The 18,170-nt window shown below is 43.9% G+C and overlaps 1 protein-coding gene across 1 annotated transcript; it reads right to left on the reverse strand.

Moving 5' to 3' along the window:
• Positions 1 to 5,903: 5,903 nt before the first annotated feature.
• Gzmc-ps3 (granzyme C, pseudogene 3) lies at positions 5,904 to 13,333 on the reverse strand. Its single transcript, XM_063274830.1, has 4 exons — positions 13,213 to 13,333; positions 12,894 to 12,972; positions 6,448 to 6,643; positions 5,904 to 6,233 (listed from the first exon to the last, which is right to left on the reverse strand). The coding sequence occupies exons 1-4, from the start codon at positions 13,331 to 13,333 to the stop codon at positions 5,910 to 5,912; spliced, it is 720 nt and encodes a 239-aa protein (XP_063130900.1). The 3' UTR covers positions 5,904 to 5,909.
• Between the last annotated feature and the right edge of the window lie 4,837 nt (positions 13,334 to 18,170).

The raw sequence follows: 18,170 nt of genomic DNA on the forward strand, positions 1-18,170 counted from the left end.
TGTTTGGTATGTTTGCTTCATTTATTTACAGAACTTTCAATATAAATCACTTGTAAGAGAACATTCTAATTTCTTTATGAAGGCACTTAGTGCGATGAGGTTCCCTTTTGGAACTGCTTTTATTGTGTCCCATAAATTTGAGGATGTTTGCCTTAATTTTCATTGAATTATAGAAGACTTTAATTACTTTATTTCTTCCTGACCCAGAGATCATTCAGTAGACTTGTTCACTTTTGAAGAGTGTGTAGGCTTTCTGGTGTTTCTCTTGTTGAAGTCCAGCTTCAGTCCATGGTGATTTGAAGAATGAACAAAAAATGTAGTACATCTACACAATGAAATACTATTCAGACATTAAAAACGAGGACATTGTGAATTTTGTAGGCAAATGGATGGAATTTGAGAATATCATATCAAGTGTGGCAAGCCAGTCCCAAAAAGACATGCATGGTATGTACTCACTTATAAGTAAATATTAGCCATAAAATACAGGATACCCATGCCACACTCCAAAGACCCAAGGAAGCAAAACAAGAAGGAAGGCACAGTGAGGAAGCTTGAATCTCACTTAAAAAGGAAAATAAATTTGCCATAAGAGGCAGATGGAGGGAGGGCACTGGGTGAGCGAGTAGATGGGGAGGGAAATTGCAATGGTCAGGATCAGTTGTGGGAAGGGACAGGAGAAATGGCTCTCTGGCCATGAGAATAAATTCAAATCTGCAACCAGCAGGGGTGGTGAGGAGGGAGGGCAACTTCAGGATGTAATAGATACGTGGGATAAGGGAGGCACCCAAGAGTCAGTGGCTTAGCTGTGACATACAGCACTGGGGATATGGAACCTGAACAGGACACCTTAGGTAGACAAGCAGGAACCCCAGTGAAGCTAAAGGAGCAAAAACCCACCCACAAAACTTTCAACTCAAAATAAAATTGTCTACAGGAAATTCAGGGATGGGGGATGGAAGAGAGATGGAGGTAAAGCCAAGCAATAGCTGGCAAAGCTTGAGATCCATCTGTTGAGGTTTGGTCTTGCTGTCTATTGCAATGCTACATGTAGGTCCCCAAGACCTGAAGCTGGATATAGACCTGTGACCCTGCGCCCTGAGTTATTTCTGAGTGGTAAATCAAGATGCCAATACCCAATACCCAAGGCCAGAAGAGACAGAGGTGGTGCTTAGGTTTCCCCAGTTTAGGGTCAGAAGAGAACCAGGAGCAGAAGAAGGTGCAAGAAGAGGAAGGAGCATCTGCCATGGGTTAGGAGTTAGTAAAGCTGGCCCCAAGGCCTGGCCAATTAGAGTTAAGAGCAGCCTGGATGAAATAGAGTAATAACTTGGGGATATCAGTAGAAAAATAGATTATAATAGCATAGAGGGTAGATATCTGCCCGGCTTTTGTGCTCTTTAAGGCTTATGTAAATATGAAGACCATGTGTGTGCTTTACCTGGGTCCTGAATGGTCAAAGTCAGAATAGAAACCATGGGACAAGGTTAAAAATTTTTTACAACCTATTGGTACCTCAATGTCTGGCAAATTTCACTTTTTAAAAAGAAATTAATTTCAGATTCTCAGGTGGAAAACACACACTGTCCCTTTAAGTCTAGGAGGCAGGGAGAATTGTTTTATTAGTTGCATGGTTTTCCTCAACCCCAAGGGGATTCCATACTAGGGCAAACTAAGTCTAATTTGTCATTCCTGATGCTGAGGTTCATAGCATAAACTAAGACCCACCTGCACTCCACAAACCAAACCAAACGACACCAAGTGGCAGGCTCAGACTTCAGCCTGAGGTGTTATCAAATGATGTTCTATGCTAAGGGTGATGTTGAAGGTCTATCCTCCTATCTCAGCCCACAAAAAGTTAGAATGACAGGTAAATATCACCATACCTAACTCAGAAGCCAAAACAATTGAACGTAATCATCTTTAGAGGGATGATTTGTCTGCACACACCTTTGGTTTGGAAACAATGGATAGCAGCTAATGGGGAGACAGTTTTGGCTTAAAAGATAAACTATTTCGAGTAGACCAGCAGCCTCATACTGCAGACAGTTGTCATTCTGCTGTGGCTATTTTCCTCCTGGGCAATCTCATAATGCTTTCAGGCCAGGCAGCCCTGAGCAATATGGCAAATAAACCGATTCCTGTTAGTCTTTCCTGACCACGTTGGGTGAAAGCATATGATTTCTTACCTTTGTATCACTGGTTAAAGAACACTATGAAGGCAACTTCTAGGAGATTGTCTAGCACTCACAGCTCCAAAGGCCTATGAATTAATTGCGGTTAGGGGCATGGCAAAAAGTGGCAGATGTAGAGCAGGGTGCTGAGGGGCTCAAACCATTTACTGTAAACACACACACACACACACACACACACACACACAGCATGCGAGCAAGAAAGAGAGGGGAGGGGAGGCTTGAGAATGGTTTGTAGTTTCAAAACCTCAAACCCCCAGCAATATTCTTCAAAGTCTATTTCCTAAACCTCTCCAAATAGCACCCACAACTGCAAACCAAGTATTCAAATACATGAGCCCATGGGGCTCACTGAAATATTCACCAAATAAAGGTAGGTTGGGACACAAATAGAGACCAGAAGCTGTGTATTATCTAAGTCCGTAGAAAAATGCTGCTTGCAGATTATGAACAGGGGCAGAACAGAGGAAGAATAGCAGTATATTATTTCCAAACACAAACTAAGAAAACCTTGAGGAGTTTTGCTTCTGGACTGTGTCCTTCAGGGGTATCTTACAGTCCTCTCTTGCTGTCATGGCACTGCAATGGCCTGGAAGAGCAGAGAAGTTGGGTCTTGATCAGTTGAAGCATTTTCTTTCCTACGTTCAGCTGGATCAACACAGAGATGTTAAGGGAGGACAGTGTCCTCTTTTGCCAATGGTAAGGATGGAGAGATCTGAAGCAGGCTGTGTTTAAGGCATTTACCTGTGTCTGAGTCAACTCAAGTTTGTGTTCATGGGCATCAAGTCCACCTGGCTTTGCATAGCTTTAAACATGCAACTGTGGGGGGAAACAATGGTCTGAGCATGGGCTCATCCTGTGTGTGGGATGCCAGGAAGTTACTGACTATAGAGTAGATGACACTTGTAGGCAACTGTGTCTCGATAGCCAGGGAATCCTAGGCTCAGTTCAGGTTCTATCCTAGCATGTTTGACGCTGGCTCAACTACAACCCTTTTGTAGAAATATTTTATCTCCTTCTTAAAGATACATGATTGTGATTTTCAAACTTATTTTAAGCCAAAGAACCACTGCCTCAAAGTAATATAGCACCTACATTGAATATATATTTGTACGACTTTCAAACATGCATTGTTGTTTATTCTGTATCCATCTTTGCTTTTGTCATCAACAAAGGAGCTAGGTCAATAATGTGTCTACGGTGCAAAGATTGGTTTCCAGTTTCCTTTCAAACTGTGTGGCACTAACTTCTCTTCCTACGTACAGGCATGCCTTTGGAGGTTATGATATCCAAAGGGACATTCTACTGCATCTCACAAGAGAATATATCATTGTGACTAGTAGGAATGCGAAGAGACATTAAGCTGTAGCTACAAGTCATGTCATCTCTGACGTTTCTGGTGCTACAAGACCCTCAACCCAAGGCTGCTTGGAGTTTTCATTTTGCTTAAGTTAAATCAAGCACCTTTTAGTGGACTAATGGGGTTCTGCTTACTTCTGAATTCCAAGTGCTGGATTACAGGTATGAGCCCCAAGTCTGGAAGCTTTGGCATCTTAGACATGTGAAGCCAACAAAGGGAGACTATTTTTTTTAATACAAAGGCACACATTCTTCCTACAACCTCAAGGCAAGACCTGACTAACATGAAGAGAAGCCCAGGACATCTTGCACACTATGGACACAGCAGTCATTGAGAGTTCCTAAATAGTAGAGTTACTTCTCCATCCCAAGTTTCATTTTTTAACCCCCTCTTTGATTCACACTCATTTCTGCTTATGAATTATGCTTTTGCCCATGTGCATCTCTTATGACAGAAACCTGCACATTTGTCATGTATGTTCTCTTTAGAATAAACACACAAAGGCTGACCCAGCTGTGTGGTTCTCCAGCAACTGCCCCCTCCCCTAGGTAAAAACCCTGCTTTTCTCTCTAGCTTCTCACTAGAAGGTAAGTGACTGAAGTTATTTTCAAACCTCATACCTTTCTGTGATAACTCATGAAGAAGTAGAATTTTTTAGTTCTTTTAACCTTTGGGACATAAAAGATGGATGTGGTTCAGATGATTTTAGCCTAGAGGCAGCAGTGACTGAGATGAAGAAGCTCAGAGGGACCCATGGTGCTGAACCACCCTGTTGCTATGGATACTGAGCACACAGGAGGGTACGGAGCTGATTGGGAGGGGCTTCCTTAGGTCTGGGCATTGGTGGAAGTTGGGGTACAGGTTTTGGGGAGAGACACTGAAGTCCTGGCGTCCATGGACGCTCTGTGATCTCACTTCTGGTCTGGGCTTTTGGGAGAACCCTCTCTAAGAGGGGGCAAGCTGGTCTGTGAACACAGGGCTGAGGCCCTGATGGACTAAATCACATGCAGCATTGAGTGTCCTTAGTAGGGCGAAGAGATAGGACCTGCTCAGAACCCCGTGAACTTTAAAGCACAGAAGTTTCTAGACTTAGCTGACTGGGAATGAAAGAGATGGGGTGGAGCTGGGAGGGTAAAAAAGCCAGGCATTGTTTCCACAGGAGGATAGAAACTATTCCTAGATGAGAAACAGGGTCAATGTGATAGCTGTGCAATAATGGTGAAGCTATGGGAGAGAGACAACCTATCCAGGAAGGCCCATCTATCAGTGACTTCAGCTATCTCTTCTGTGTCTCACAGACAACCAAGCTTTCCCTCTCATGTTTTCCATTTGACACAGAGGAGCTAGGAGGCGACCCTGAGCCCCAAGACAGGAGACACCCAACTTTTTTCTTGATGGTGCTCACTTTAGACCTGTCAGAAGGGCAGGTACTGGAGAGACTAGGAAAATAAAAAATGAGATGAACATTGGAGTTGCTGAGCTTTCAATAAATGTATGTATGGAGATGGGGCAAGTAGAACGTAAAAATGTGCTGTTGGCCACCCTAACAGAGTTGGTGCATGTGAATGAACATGGAACCAGTCTTTCCAGTCAGAAAAAATGTGCTTTATTCAGTTGTTGCTACCTGTCCTACAGCAATCCTGGACTCAGCTATAGGGAAGATGGTTACTCAGGAAATGATCCATGTTGCATCTTGTAATTAGCTGTTTTTCATAGTTTTCTTTATCCAGGATAAAAAGCTTAAAACTCTCGTGAAGACCTGTGGAGCTGATCCATCAGTTTTCCCATAGGAGACAATGCCTGCAGCTGCTTTTTTATACACAAGAGGCCCTCCAGAATCTTCCTATAAATTGAGGGGGCACACAGTAAGCACTTTTTCACCCTCTCTCATGTTATGGCTCCTCCCAGAGAAGCATAGCTTTTAATTTCTGCTTGTGGGAGGTCAAAGGGGAGGCCCAGGCCCCTGGCCTTCTCAGCTGTGACTGGATATGGTTAGGGCTGCAACTCTTTCCTGAGGCCAGCACCTGCCTTTTTCCAAGGTCTCTGATCCCACTCTCTATGAAGGTGTTTGGGGCTCGTCTCCAGGCTGTTAAGGACATAGACTCACAGTGTGTAGGGGAAGCCCATAGACAAAGTATGGGTCTGCTCAGAGGAGACATCTGGCCATGGTTATGACACACTCAGGAGTCCAGCTTTCTGAAGCCTGAGCCTTCAATCAAGTTTTGTTTTGTAAACACATCCTTTTATACAATCTACCTTCAACAAACCCTGCAAGCTAGCTCTGGGACCCTAGTTCATTACTGGTTCCTGCTGTTACCAGAGAGAAAGATAATAGCCAGTGAGTCTCTTTATGTTTGATTCTATAGGCCCCCAGATTCCTTTCCCCTCCAACAGAGCCCAGAGTTGAAGGCAATCCAACTTACCTCAAAGGAAGCTCCCTTGGACTTTGAGTCTCCCACACATATCTCACTCGCTTTGATGTAAGTACTTTGGAACTGGGACGCACAGACCCGATCCTTCTGTACTGTCAGCTCAACCTCCCGCAGTGTGTTTGGCAATTCCCCCTGTGGGGTTATCTTTCCCCAACCAGCCATGTAGCACACATCCCCTGTCTTCACATGGGCATTGCTCCTGGGCTGGTTGAGAGGCCTCACATTGCTAGTCCTCTTGGCACTTCTCACCAGCTGATAGAAAAGAGACAAAAGAAAGCAGCTCAACCAAGAGGCTGGTGCTCTGGGTCACATTGAAACTCAGGATGGAAGGAGGGAAGAAGTAAGATGAGAGAAGGAGGGCAGGGAGAAGTCCTGCACCAAGCAGAGCACAGTCACCAGGGCTGGGATGAGGAGTGAGGACTGAAGGATGTGTGGAGGTATGGGGTGGGAGAATGGCAGGTCTCACCTTTAATAGCATGATGTCATTGGAACATTTATCGGGATTATTGGCAGGGTGGGGAGTGGTGTTTGCCACAGGGATAATCTGCTGTGTCTTCTCTTTAGCCTTGATGTCGTGCGCCCCCAGTGTGACTGTCATTGATCTGTGAATAGTGAAGAATGTGGAGAGGAGATGGAGAGTCAGAGCTGATGCAGTCCAGGAGCTGCAAAAGGCAAGATAGGCAGGGTAAGATTCTAGTTGCAGGGACCTGAGGACACAGGAGGGCCTCAGGGTTTGACCTACTGCTCTCTGATTCTCAAGAACAAAAGATCCCTGGGGGCTCCCTCCTGTACCTAGGCAATATTCTGAGATTTCCATCAATTTCTAATGTGAACTTTCAAACTCAACCACTGCTTTCCTTTTGCCAGTGTAATTGATCAACTCAAGCATTGTCGTCTCCAGAAAGGAGTGACACCACGATGTTCTTCTCAATGCAGTTTATTCAGGAACCTTTCTTTCTGCATGCAAGCAGAAATCCCTTACCCCCAAGCACACTCCCTAATAAATAACCCATAACCATGCCCCACCAGTCCAGTCTACGTAGTCTCAGTTCATATGTCCACGCCAAATGACCTGATCTTGTGTCATGGTGCACCTGCACAGCTCTCACGATGGGTGTGGCTTACTTTTGGGTGTATGAGGAAGTCAGGTGATAGTCATAAGACTTGGCGGCAGTCCCAGGCACCATCTTGGGATTGCCGCCACACCCGCTCCCCACATCTCCCCTTCTTTATGTTTTTGGCACAGAGAATGCCTGTCGTAGGTTGCCCCCTGCAGCAATGCCCCTTACACTTCATCGGGAGACAAACAGCTTAGGTTTGATCCCTGTCTTAGGTTGTTGACACACCCAGGGAGTCTTACCCATCATTGACTACTTCTCTAGCATGCCAAGCCACACATGAGGAGACTGTCCTGTCTCCACTGCTGCAAAAGCCTGAATCATTAGGGCTTGAGTTCTATATTGATGAAACCGCATACGGCAAATGCACCAAAAGTCCAGTACGCTCATAAGAATCAGGCACAGGGCGAGTCCAGTGAGTCCTGCCCATTCTTATAGCCGAGAGGCAGCTGTGGTGATCCAATTGGCCAGTCCTCCAGCTTAAGACACATCCACACAGGTGGAGTTGATATGGACGATGGATCATCTAAGCTCCCGAACAAGTCCATCAAAATGTTGAGACCAATTTCTTGTAATATACTGAGATGAGTTGTGCAATAAATCCAAAGCTTCTGCAACACCTGCGGATAAACTATTCACAGCGGCAGCAGTCTGTACTACTGAGGTAAGGGATATGACCACAGCTGTGGCTGAGGCGGCCGAGATTGCTATAGCAGAAACAATGGCTTCAGTGATGCCAAAATCCCTTTTTTGCCTAAACAAAGTCATACCAGAAGAAGCATGAACAGGCCAGGGTACAAATGACACAACAGCTAAAGAAAATGCAGATGCATTCCAACAAATACTATAGAAACAACTACCACTACTACAATTAACAACTTTATCATAATAACTCCCATTATAGACAATAAACACAAAAAGAGGCCACATACAGACAGGCGTAGCCCATAAGCAAGTTGAGAAACAGAGGTTTCAAACCCTATAGATCCATTCCAATGAAAGCTTACATTACCCCAACCCCCTCCCACTAACATGCGCAGAGGAGAGATATCTGTGCATCTACCATTCACTCCACACAACAACCACACATTGAAAGGATTACTAGCTACTGCCTGAGCAGGATTCTGATAGGTCCAATTATATCCCGAAAATGAGCCATTATGGGCTGTGCTAATATAAGGAGAAAAGGTAAAATACTTCTTTACAGCCCATGCTGCCCTTCTAGCCTGACACCCAGTCCATGGTGGAAGTGACTCACGGGTTCCCTTGCAAAAGGGAGCCCATCTAGGTTAGGAAGGTATGGTATCATTGCCTTTTGAAAAACTGGCAGGCCACACCCCTCGAATCCATGTGGCATTAGCTTTGGTAGAACTATCGATAGGCATGTCCAACCATGCAGGTGATTGATTATACATTTGAATGCAATCACTATTCTGAGAAATATTTTTGAATCATCTGAAAGCATAGCAATCCCTTCACCTGAAGCTGCAATAAATCATTGACAGGAGCTATTTCTCCATCCCATGGCAAAAAGGGTAACTGTAACGAAGCATTAGAAGAGAAAAACTGGGGAAACACTTGTGCTGAATGCATCAATGGCAGGGGTTTGGGAAATACAGATAAAAGTCCCCAGCATAGGTCTTCATCCATCACTGCTGGAAGCATCAGCAACCCTAGGAACATCCATAGTATCCTCCTTCCATTCATCTTGGACCACTCTAGTCAGCCTCTCCGGGACCCACAACGGCTGCCAATGATTCTGGGGAAACACACAAACAGACACCCGTGCCCAAATCAACACTGGATCAGGGCCCTGCCAAGTACCAGTTAGGACGTCCTTCCACATGACCAGGCCTTTTGAAGAAGCATCAGGGTTGACGTGACGCTCAGCTGCAACCTGACCCTGCTTATCTTCATTTAAAAAATTCAAGGTAAAGAGAGCAATGGCTAATCTTTCCCTAGGGGTGGAGCCTGCAGAGGTAATTCTCCCCCTTTTGTTTAATTAAATATTCTTTTAGGGTGCGATGGGCTCGTTCAATAATACCCTGACCCTGAGGGTTATAGGGTAATCCATGGGTCAATCGAACACCTATCATTTTACAAAAAGACACAAAAGAGGCAGAAGTACAAGCCGGTCCATTATCAGTCTTTAATTCTTTAGGCTGGCCCCAGGCACCCCAAGCTTCAAAGCAATGTGCGATCACGTGATGTGCCTTCTCTCCTGTATGTAGAGAGGCAAAAATGATTCCCGAAGCGGTATCTATGGATACATGAAGATATTTTAATTTTCCAAATTAAGGAAAATGGGTAACATCCATTTGCCATAGGTGTAGAGGGCGCAACCCATGTGGATTGACCCCCACTCCAGTCTGAGGCAATACTAGGGCACAAGTTTGGCACATTTTTACAATATCTCTTGCCTTTGCTCGAGAAATATTAGAGCGGGATGGCAAAGTCTTTGAATTAACATGAAAATGTGAATGAAAATCTCAAGCCAATGCAACGGGTGAAGCAATGAAAAAGGCCATGCATGCCTTGGAGGCTTTATCTACAATATCATTCCCCTCAGCTAGGGGATCAGGCAACCTGGTATGAGCATGAATATGTTGTACAAAAAAAGGTGAAGACCTATACAAAATTAAGTCTTGTAATGCTAGAACCAATTTTCCAATGGTAGGTTTTAAATTAACTTTGCTCACCACCTCCAAACATTGTAACATATTAACAACATATTGGCTATCAGAGATCAAATTAAAGGGGCCTGGAAATAATTCAAACACCTTAATCACAATTTGTAACTCAATAATTTGGGTTGATGCAGGGGGAAATTGTATAGTAAGTAGTGCTGCTTCTGCAACTACATATGCTCCACAACCCGTCTTGGAACCATCTGTAAAGATGAGCAGAGCATCCATTAAGGGATGTTTAGAAGTAATATGAGGAAAATCACAGGATGAGCTGTAATCAATTGCAATATTGGATCCTTGGGAAAATGATTATCAATGTTACCTTGAAAACTGCACCTCGCAATAGCCCAATCATCTATTGAGGCTGACAACACTTCCAGCTGCTTTATATTATAGGGAATTATCAAATCCTTTGGTGGGATGCCAAAGTACTGTATACATTGCTTTATGCCAAGCAAGGCTAACTGAGCCACTGAGGTGGGATAATGAACAAGTGTTTTGGCTGGGGATATCTTTGGATGTATCCAGAGCAAGGGATCCCCTTGCCATAAGACCCTCGTTGGCTGTAATTCTGTTGGCAGGATACACAATGCAATAGGCTGTGAGTCATCTCGGTGATTTAAAGCAGCAACTTGAATGCCCTGCTCCACCAAACTCAAAGCCACTCTGGCAGCATCATTAAGGCATCTTGGAGAATTCAAATCGGTATCACCTGGTAAGAGGTCATATAGTGCCTGTAGTTCTTTATTGGTTAAAGACAAAAAAGGGCAGATCCACTGAATGTCTCCCAATAATTTTTGAAAATCATTTAATGTACATAATTTATCAGTGCAAATGTGGATCTTTTGAGGGGACACCGAGTTTGTAGTTATTTTTGTCCCTAAGTAATTTACTACCAGGTCCTTTTGAACCTTTTCTGGGGCCCCAACTAAGTTCTTTTCCCTTAACTGTGCAACCACACAGCTATATGCCTCATCAAGCAACTCCTCTCTGGGAGCTGCAGTAAGGATGTCATCCATGTAATAATAACATTTCACCTTAGGAGGCCTCTGTCTAACCTCTTTTAAGGTTGTATCAACATATAGTTGACACATAATAGGACTATTTGCCATACCCTGTGGCAGAACCATCCACTCAAAACTTTTATCATGCTCTTCATGATTTTGAGAAGGAACAGTGAAGGCAAACCTAAACATATCATTCTGATGCAAAATAATTGAGAAAAAACAATCTTTAATATCTAAAACTATTATAGGTCAATTTTTGGGCAAAGCAGATGGCAATGGCAGCCCTCTCTGTACCGAGCCCATCAAAACCATTTGTCTATTTATTTCTCTCAAGTCATGTAAAAGTCTCCATTTCCCTGATTTTTTCTTTATAACAAATATAGGAGTATTCCAGGGGGAAGTAGAAGGGCGTATATGGCCCAATTCTAGCTGTTCTTGTACCAATTCCTGGGCAGCATTCAACTTTTCTGAGGGAAGTGGCCACTGAGGAACCCACACCGGATCCTCAGTTTTCCATGTAATGGGTAAAGCTCCCTCAGTGGCCCCTATGAAAAACCCAGGCCGCCACGATCAGTCTTTTTGCAGACCATCACAGGGGAGGCGTTGCCCTGTAAAGAGCAACCTAGCCCATTTCCAGATACATAGCCCATTCCCATCATCATACCCTGGGCCTGCGTGCTTTAGCACCCTTCATTAGTTAAAATAAAGCCCATTTCTTTCATCAGGTTACTACCACAAAAAGACACTGGAATGGCCAATAAATATGGTTGAAACTCACCAGAATGTCCCTCGTCATCCTTCCAATGTAGGATACAAGAGCTCATTTCCGGCATTTAAGCATATCCTAGTCCTCTCAGTGTTTGCTCTGACTGTTATCTTGGCCACCCAGTGGGCCAATCCTTGATGCTGATGATACTATGATTAGCACCAGTATCTAGGAGGCCAGATATGGATTTCCCTTCAATAGACAGTTTTAACAGTGGCCGGTGTCAAGGTCCAAGGAACAAAAGATGTTAGAGACCCCGGTTGAGCCAAAGCCCTTACTCCCTTATGCCAAATCTTTAGCAGGAAATTTAGAGTGATAGCTAGGTAAAAGGAGCAATTGAGCTATCCTATCACCAGGAGATATAGCAATGATGCCTCTAGGGAAAGACACCATTATTTTAACCTGCCCGGTAAAATCCAGATCAATCACCCCGGGATGAAATATTAACCCTTGCATGGTAACAGAGCTTCTTCCTAAAATCAATCCCACTGTATCAGTAGGGAAAGGGCCCTTAAAATCTGTATCCACTAATTGAGTTCCCATTCAGGGAGTTAATATGAGTCTGGTGGTGGAACTGAGGTCAAGTCCTGCACTTCCTTTTGTTGCTCTCTGGGGCGGCCCCATTGCATCGGAGGATTCAGGTTGGGCCATCCTTCCAATACTGCCCCATATATTTGCAGGCCCTGAGGTTGGGGGCCCCTCCTTAAGGTTTTTGGCTGGGCACCGGTATTAAGTGGCTGCCCGTGAATGTCCTTAACCGAGCGGCACTCATTGGCCCAGTGATTACCTTTTCTGCATTTGGGGCATAGTCCAGGCATCTTAGGCCATTGACCCCCTGTTCCTTTTAGCTGTGGGCATTGGTGCCTCATATGGCCAGGCTGCCCACATTTAAAGCAGTTATTATTCTTTTGGCCATTCTGTCCTTGGGACATCTGCATGATGGCAGCAGCCGACCCTGAATTAGAAAAAGCCCCCCCCAAGTCCCTGCAGAGCTTCATCCACACCTCTAAGCCTTTTCCCTTATATGGAGTAATAGCTTGTCTGCTCTCTTTGGTACAATGCTCAAAGATAAGCTGTTTCAACAGTGGCATGGGAGTATCAGGATTCCCAAGGACCTGGCCTCCCGCCTCCACCATATGAGCTCCGTAATCTGCAAAGGGCTCGTTGGGTCCCTGGATGATCTTAGTCAAGTTTCCGCTCACCTCTCCTCTACTAGGAAGGGATTTCCATGCCCTAATCCCTATGGTGTTAATTTGTTCATATACTTGAAGAGGATAATTGATCTGAGCTGCCGCAAATCTCCCTTGTCCTAGCAATATGTCCTGATCCCAAACTTGTTGCTGTTACGAGCGTTGACCAGAGCCTGCTTGGTGGCAAACTCAATAAAGTATGCCTTCCACTCCAAATACTGGCCTGATGTCAGACAGGCACGAGTCAGATTCTGCCAATCGCTAGGAGTCATACAAAAGCGATGTAAGGATTCTAACTGTGCCACTACATAAGCAGCGGTAACACCGTATGCGTGAACTCCTTCGGCCACTCTTTAGACAATCTTCCAATCTAGCGGCTCATGTGTGTGATTGCCCTGCGCATTCTGAAATACAGGGAAGCATTGGGCTCGCAGTTCCCTCCAGGTTTCTGGGTGTAGATTACGTCCCTTTACCCCGCCCGGATTGTACAGTGGTGGATGAGGCGGCCCCGGAGCTGATGGCTCTACCTTCAGCTTTACTTTCTCTAAGCTGTCTGCAATGCTCTCCAGATCGTCTTCCGACATATCTCCCTCACTAGAAGTTCCCTCAGTCTCCGATTTTTGGGAGTGTTCCTCTCTAACCTGACTTATCGCCGCATTGCCCTTTTTTAGCTCTGCACCACATCTTTCCTCATCTCCCATGCAATTTTTCACTAATTTCCATACTGGCATTACTCTTTTTAGTAAAACACCATGCTCCTTGGCAAACCTCAAGTCTTTCCCTAATTTTTCCTAACTGGGCATTGTCAGGTATCCTGTTACAGAAAACCATGAAGCAACTTGGTCCACTGCTTTTATAAAATTCTCCACTATGTCTTTCTTTAGCCCAATTCCTTTAACTTTCGACAAATCCTTGAGGGCCTGGTGAACTGTCTGAGCGGAGGTCGAGTTCCCCATTGCGCTTGGTGCAACTTGTCACAAAACTGGGAACCTTATAGTCTCAACCCGAGAGCTTAGCTCATCCCACTTACCTGGGAACTTACTGGCTAGCCACCCTGACTGCAATGAGTTCTGAATGAATGTCCCCTTACGGGCCACCACTAGACGTCTCCATCTCCATCCCGCAGAAAGGAGTGACACCACGACGTTCTTCTCAAAGCAGTTTATTCAGGAACCTTTCTTTCTGCATGCAAGGAGCAATCTCTTATGCTCAAGCACACTCCCTAATAATAACCCATAAACACACCCCATCAGTCCAGTCTACATAGTCTCAGTTCATAGGTCCACGACAAATGGCCTGATCTTGTGTCATGGTGTGCCTGTGCAGCTCTCACAATGGGCGTGGCTTACTTTTGGGCGTATGAGGAAGTCAGGTGATAGTCATAAGACTTGGCAGCAGTCCCGGGTGCCATCTTGGGATTGCCATCACACCCACTCCCCACAAAGCTTACTGCTTGCTGTAACCTCTCACTCTTTTACCTCAAATGTGCCTCTTGTCAGACATCAGTTTTCACAATCCTGCGTTCTAGTGTGAACTCACAGGGAGCTTCTACAATAGAGCACAGAAGCTCCTGTGAGTGTCTGAGAAAATTTGGGCTGGCTGCTTCTCCTCACCTTCCTCTGCAGTGAGCAGCTGTCAGCATGAAGTTGTCTCTCACCAGGAAGCCTCAGCAGAATGTCTTCTTCTCATTATCATTGAGAAACTCAAAATATGCCATGTAGGGGCGGGAATGCGGACTGTCCTCATTGCCTCCTATGATCTCCTCTGAAAGAAAAGCCTAGAATATTTGGTGTCTGGGAGTAATATTTGGGGTCAGGAGGGTATATCTGGGGGCTGGGGGGTGGGTGATTGAAAATGGAGTCTGCAGTTCCCCTAGGCTTTTGAAGACTGGATTCATTGCACATCAAATAATTATGGCTGAATATTAAATCTCGTTAAAGCTCCCCTTTCCCTAGTCTGAAGTCAAGTTAATGATGTACATTTTTGTATCTTTGCATTCTCTGCCACATCTCTTTCTAAGGATGATCCAGTCTCCAGGTGATGGGAAAAAGCAGGAGAACTAGTGCCTACTAAGTTTTCTGAAAGCATCTCCATTCTTCAGACCTTGTTGGAAATCAAGCCAGTGTCAGATTTCCAAGTCTGGTTTGGTATGGAACCTAACGTTCAGAAATCTCTTGGGTTCAGTGTCAGGACAATCCCTGACCACTGCTGGACAGAAAGGCAGCAGAGGTTGTTGTGGAGTGGCACGTCCGGGATAGGGGTGTTCACTCACCTGCTCCGGCTCCAAGAGACAGAAATAGGGTCAGGAGTATCAGGACTGGTGGCATCTTCCCAGCAAGGCTGTTCAAATTGGAGGAGGGCAGAGCAGACACAGCCTTTGGATGGAGATGAACGATGTGTGGGCTCAGGGATCTCACAGGCATTTTAAACCTATGCACATCCGCTTCTGATCAGCATCATATTACTTAAGGAAGTTTTGTGGTTTGGTTAAAAATGATGCTGTCACCACATTGACCTCCTATGTGCTAATCTGGGATAAAGACCAAAAATGTACAAGGTTGGAGGGTGTGGATAAGTATGTCTGAGACCTCAGGATGTCCATCGTGACTGGATGGAGACACAAGTGGGTCCTTTTCTAACTCTTACACCCTTTTACATTCTGGTAAGATTTCGCTTGTTCTCTGTTTTTTTCTTTTTTCCTTGTTCTCTTTCTGTATTTCTGTCTTTCTTTCTTTCTCAAAAGAATACTGACACACAATTTATCTTCACAGCAGTTATAATACTGCTCTTACTCACTGTTAAACACACAGTAAAAGCGCTTAATGAGAGTTCATGCTGCAATGCAAAACATCTTATTAATATTTGGGACTATTGATCATACTGTAGAACAATCTCTTTGAACATTCTCATGAATTAATGTTAACTCTGACTCTCCTAGGAAGAGTTACAACTAGACAACTGCTAGGAAGTCACAAGAGAAAAATTTAAAGGCAAATGTTTGCCTCATATACCATGATCATGTGTTACTGTCATACATAGTTAATTGTGTGTGTGTGTGTGTGTGTGTGTGTGTGTGTGTGTGTGTACATCCAGAAAATGTCAAAGCTACCAGATCCTGCTTTCTTATCACATTGCTTCATAGATTTCAGATACTTTTGAACTTTCTCCTCTTATATTTTGGGACCAAGAAAGGCTGTTTTGTCTTAGTTATGGGTTAAAGTCTTTAGTGTTTATTCAATTAAAAGTATCAATTGCCTAAAAATTAGTCATCTGGTCCATGGATATGTAACACAACACTTTGGCTTCTCTGCTCCACACTGAATGGCTACTGTTTGGGGATGCACACTGCTACACAAGCTCTAATGAATATTGATTATTTACCCTGAAAGGGACTGTGTACAACTGATACAATATGTGCACACACAGATAAGCAACAAAAGCCTACAGAATAAAATAATCTTAATTATATGAGAGGCCATTTGGAAAGAATCTTTTAAAACCATCGAGCAGGGTCCATGTATGTGTTATCTGAAAACCTGTAAGTAACAACATTTATTTTGGTTTGCTTTTATCATACTAACAAAGGAGGACAAAAAGATCAGGGTGGATATTCTATGTTGCTTTAAAAAACAAATGTTTCACTCTATGGCTTGATGGACATAGCTCTGATCTTAGTAAATTTTTAAGCCAGAGGAGCTGAAGTTACAAGCGGTGATGAGCTATCAACATGGCCGTCCAAAAATGCGGCATATACTGTTAAGACTTCTGAGCCCTGTGTGCAGTCCCTTGTGCTCAGTTCTTGAGACTAGTTGCTCACAACTGTATGTGCTGTGAAAAGTGGTAGTATGCATACAGTGTGATGCTAGTGTATGAGCATCTGTGCCTGAAAAAGACCCATAAAAGCCCCATAAAAGTCATGAAGGGACATGATAAAAATACTTTTAATTTGAATGAAGGATTATAGTTCTATGCATCCCATTTGACGGACCAAAAACGGACTTATGAAAATACATGACAATATTTCTGGACATCTTGAAATATGATTTTAAATTCTCATGTTAAGTGTCAAAGCAAGGCTACACCACTGTTCACAAAACTCCATTCTGCTGGGTTGATATGTGTATATTTAATTGGGTTTAATTTGAGCTCACCATAATTCCTTCTTCACATGGAACATTCATGGCAAGTTGAATTTAACCTTAAAGATGAAATGAGTAGTTAAATACACTGGAAAATTAAAGTGGCAACTAAGTTTTCATTGTGAAGTCTATTCCAGATTTTGTTTGTTTTGTGGTAAGTAACTTGATATTGCTGCCAGAGTTTCCTCAGCTTGGCCATCCTACTGAGTGAGAATGATGTCACCAGAGTCAGCCCAGTCACTCCTTAAGAGTTTTTGACATGGGAGATGATCTTCTCCTGTGAACCTTATGAAATTCTTTGACAACTTTATACATGTTTTCAATGTATTTTGATTATTTGATTACACAATCACCCCCTCTCATGCCCCTCTTATGCCCGTCTAATTCCCACTCAGACCTTCTTCTCTGTTCATATGCTTTTTTGATATTCTGTGCAAAGACCCTTCTGCCTACATCTCCAAATTCCAATGCCCCTTACACTTCACCAGTCTCAGAGGCCTCCAACTCATCATTTAATATCTTTTAACTAAATGGATTCTCCATCCTACCTCTTCACCTACAGTACTTCCATGGTCAGTCAAAAGCCTAAGTGAACCTTCCACTTATTCAAGGCCTCTGCTTCATCAATACTCCCTGTGTCCCTATCCACCTTACATTATATTTTCCATGACCACTGGAAACCCTACTCACTTCTTAATCCTAGACCTTAAAGGTGTTTTCGCCCTTCAATATCCCTAGATGTTCATACTTGATATCATTTTTTTGCCTTTACTTGGACAGATTCACATAATTACCAAGCCCAACAACCTAGATTGTCTTTTCCCCAAGATTCAGACACAGTCCCTCCTTTTCTGGCCAGGCAATCACTAAGGTACTGGTCTATTTCCCTCTTTTCCCTCCTGCCTGCTACAGTATGTGGATGACCTCCTGCCTGCTTTAGTATGTGGATATTCTCCTGCCTGCTACAATATGTCAATAGCTTCTCCTTTGTAGTCTTTCCCTCTCAGACAGCCAATACTGCCTCACTCATTACTTTCCTCAGTTCCAGGGGTTCCAAAGCTAAACTCTCCTCTCCTACAGTCACCTATCTTGGAATTTCTCTCACTCCAACCCATAAACACTTAACTGAAAATCCCCTTGCCTATTTCTGCCCTCAACAAAATGTGAACAGCTTTTCATGGGAGGGGCGGATCAATTTCCTCTGTTCATGGGTCTCTGGATACTCACTTCTACATCCACTATACTAAGTTGCTTCTGCATGAACCTTTCTTAACAAGCAATT

This window comes from Rattus norvegicus, chromosome 15 (genome assembly GCF_036323735.1).
Source record: "Rattus norvegicus strain BN/NHsdMcwi chromosome 15, GRCr8, whole genome shotgun sequence".
Classification (NCBI taxonomy): Eukaryota; Metazoa; Chordata; class Mammalia; order Rodentia; family Muridae; genus Rattus; species Rattus norvegicus.

Bases quoted from the DNA above. Each gene is read 5' to 3' on its own strand.
- Gzmc-ps3 (XM_063274830.1), bottom strand. From the start codon at position 13,333: ATGTCGGAAGACGATCTGGAGAGCATTGCAGACAGCTTAGAGAAAGTA. The intron at 12,973-13,212 runs GTAATCTACACC...GTCTGACATCAG, and splicing joins TCCGGGCGGGGTAAAGGGAC to GCCAGTATTTGGAGTGGAAG. The intron at 6,234-6,447 runs GTGAGACCTGCC...CTTTTCTATCAG, and splicing joins ATGACATCATGCTATTAAAG to CTGGTGAGAAGTGCCAAGAG.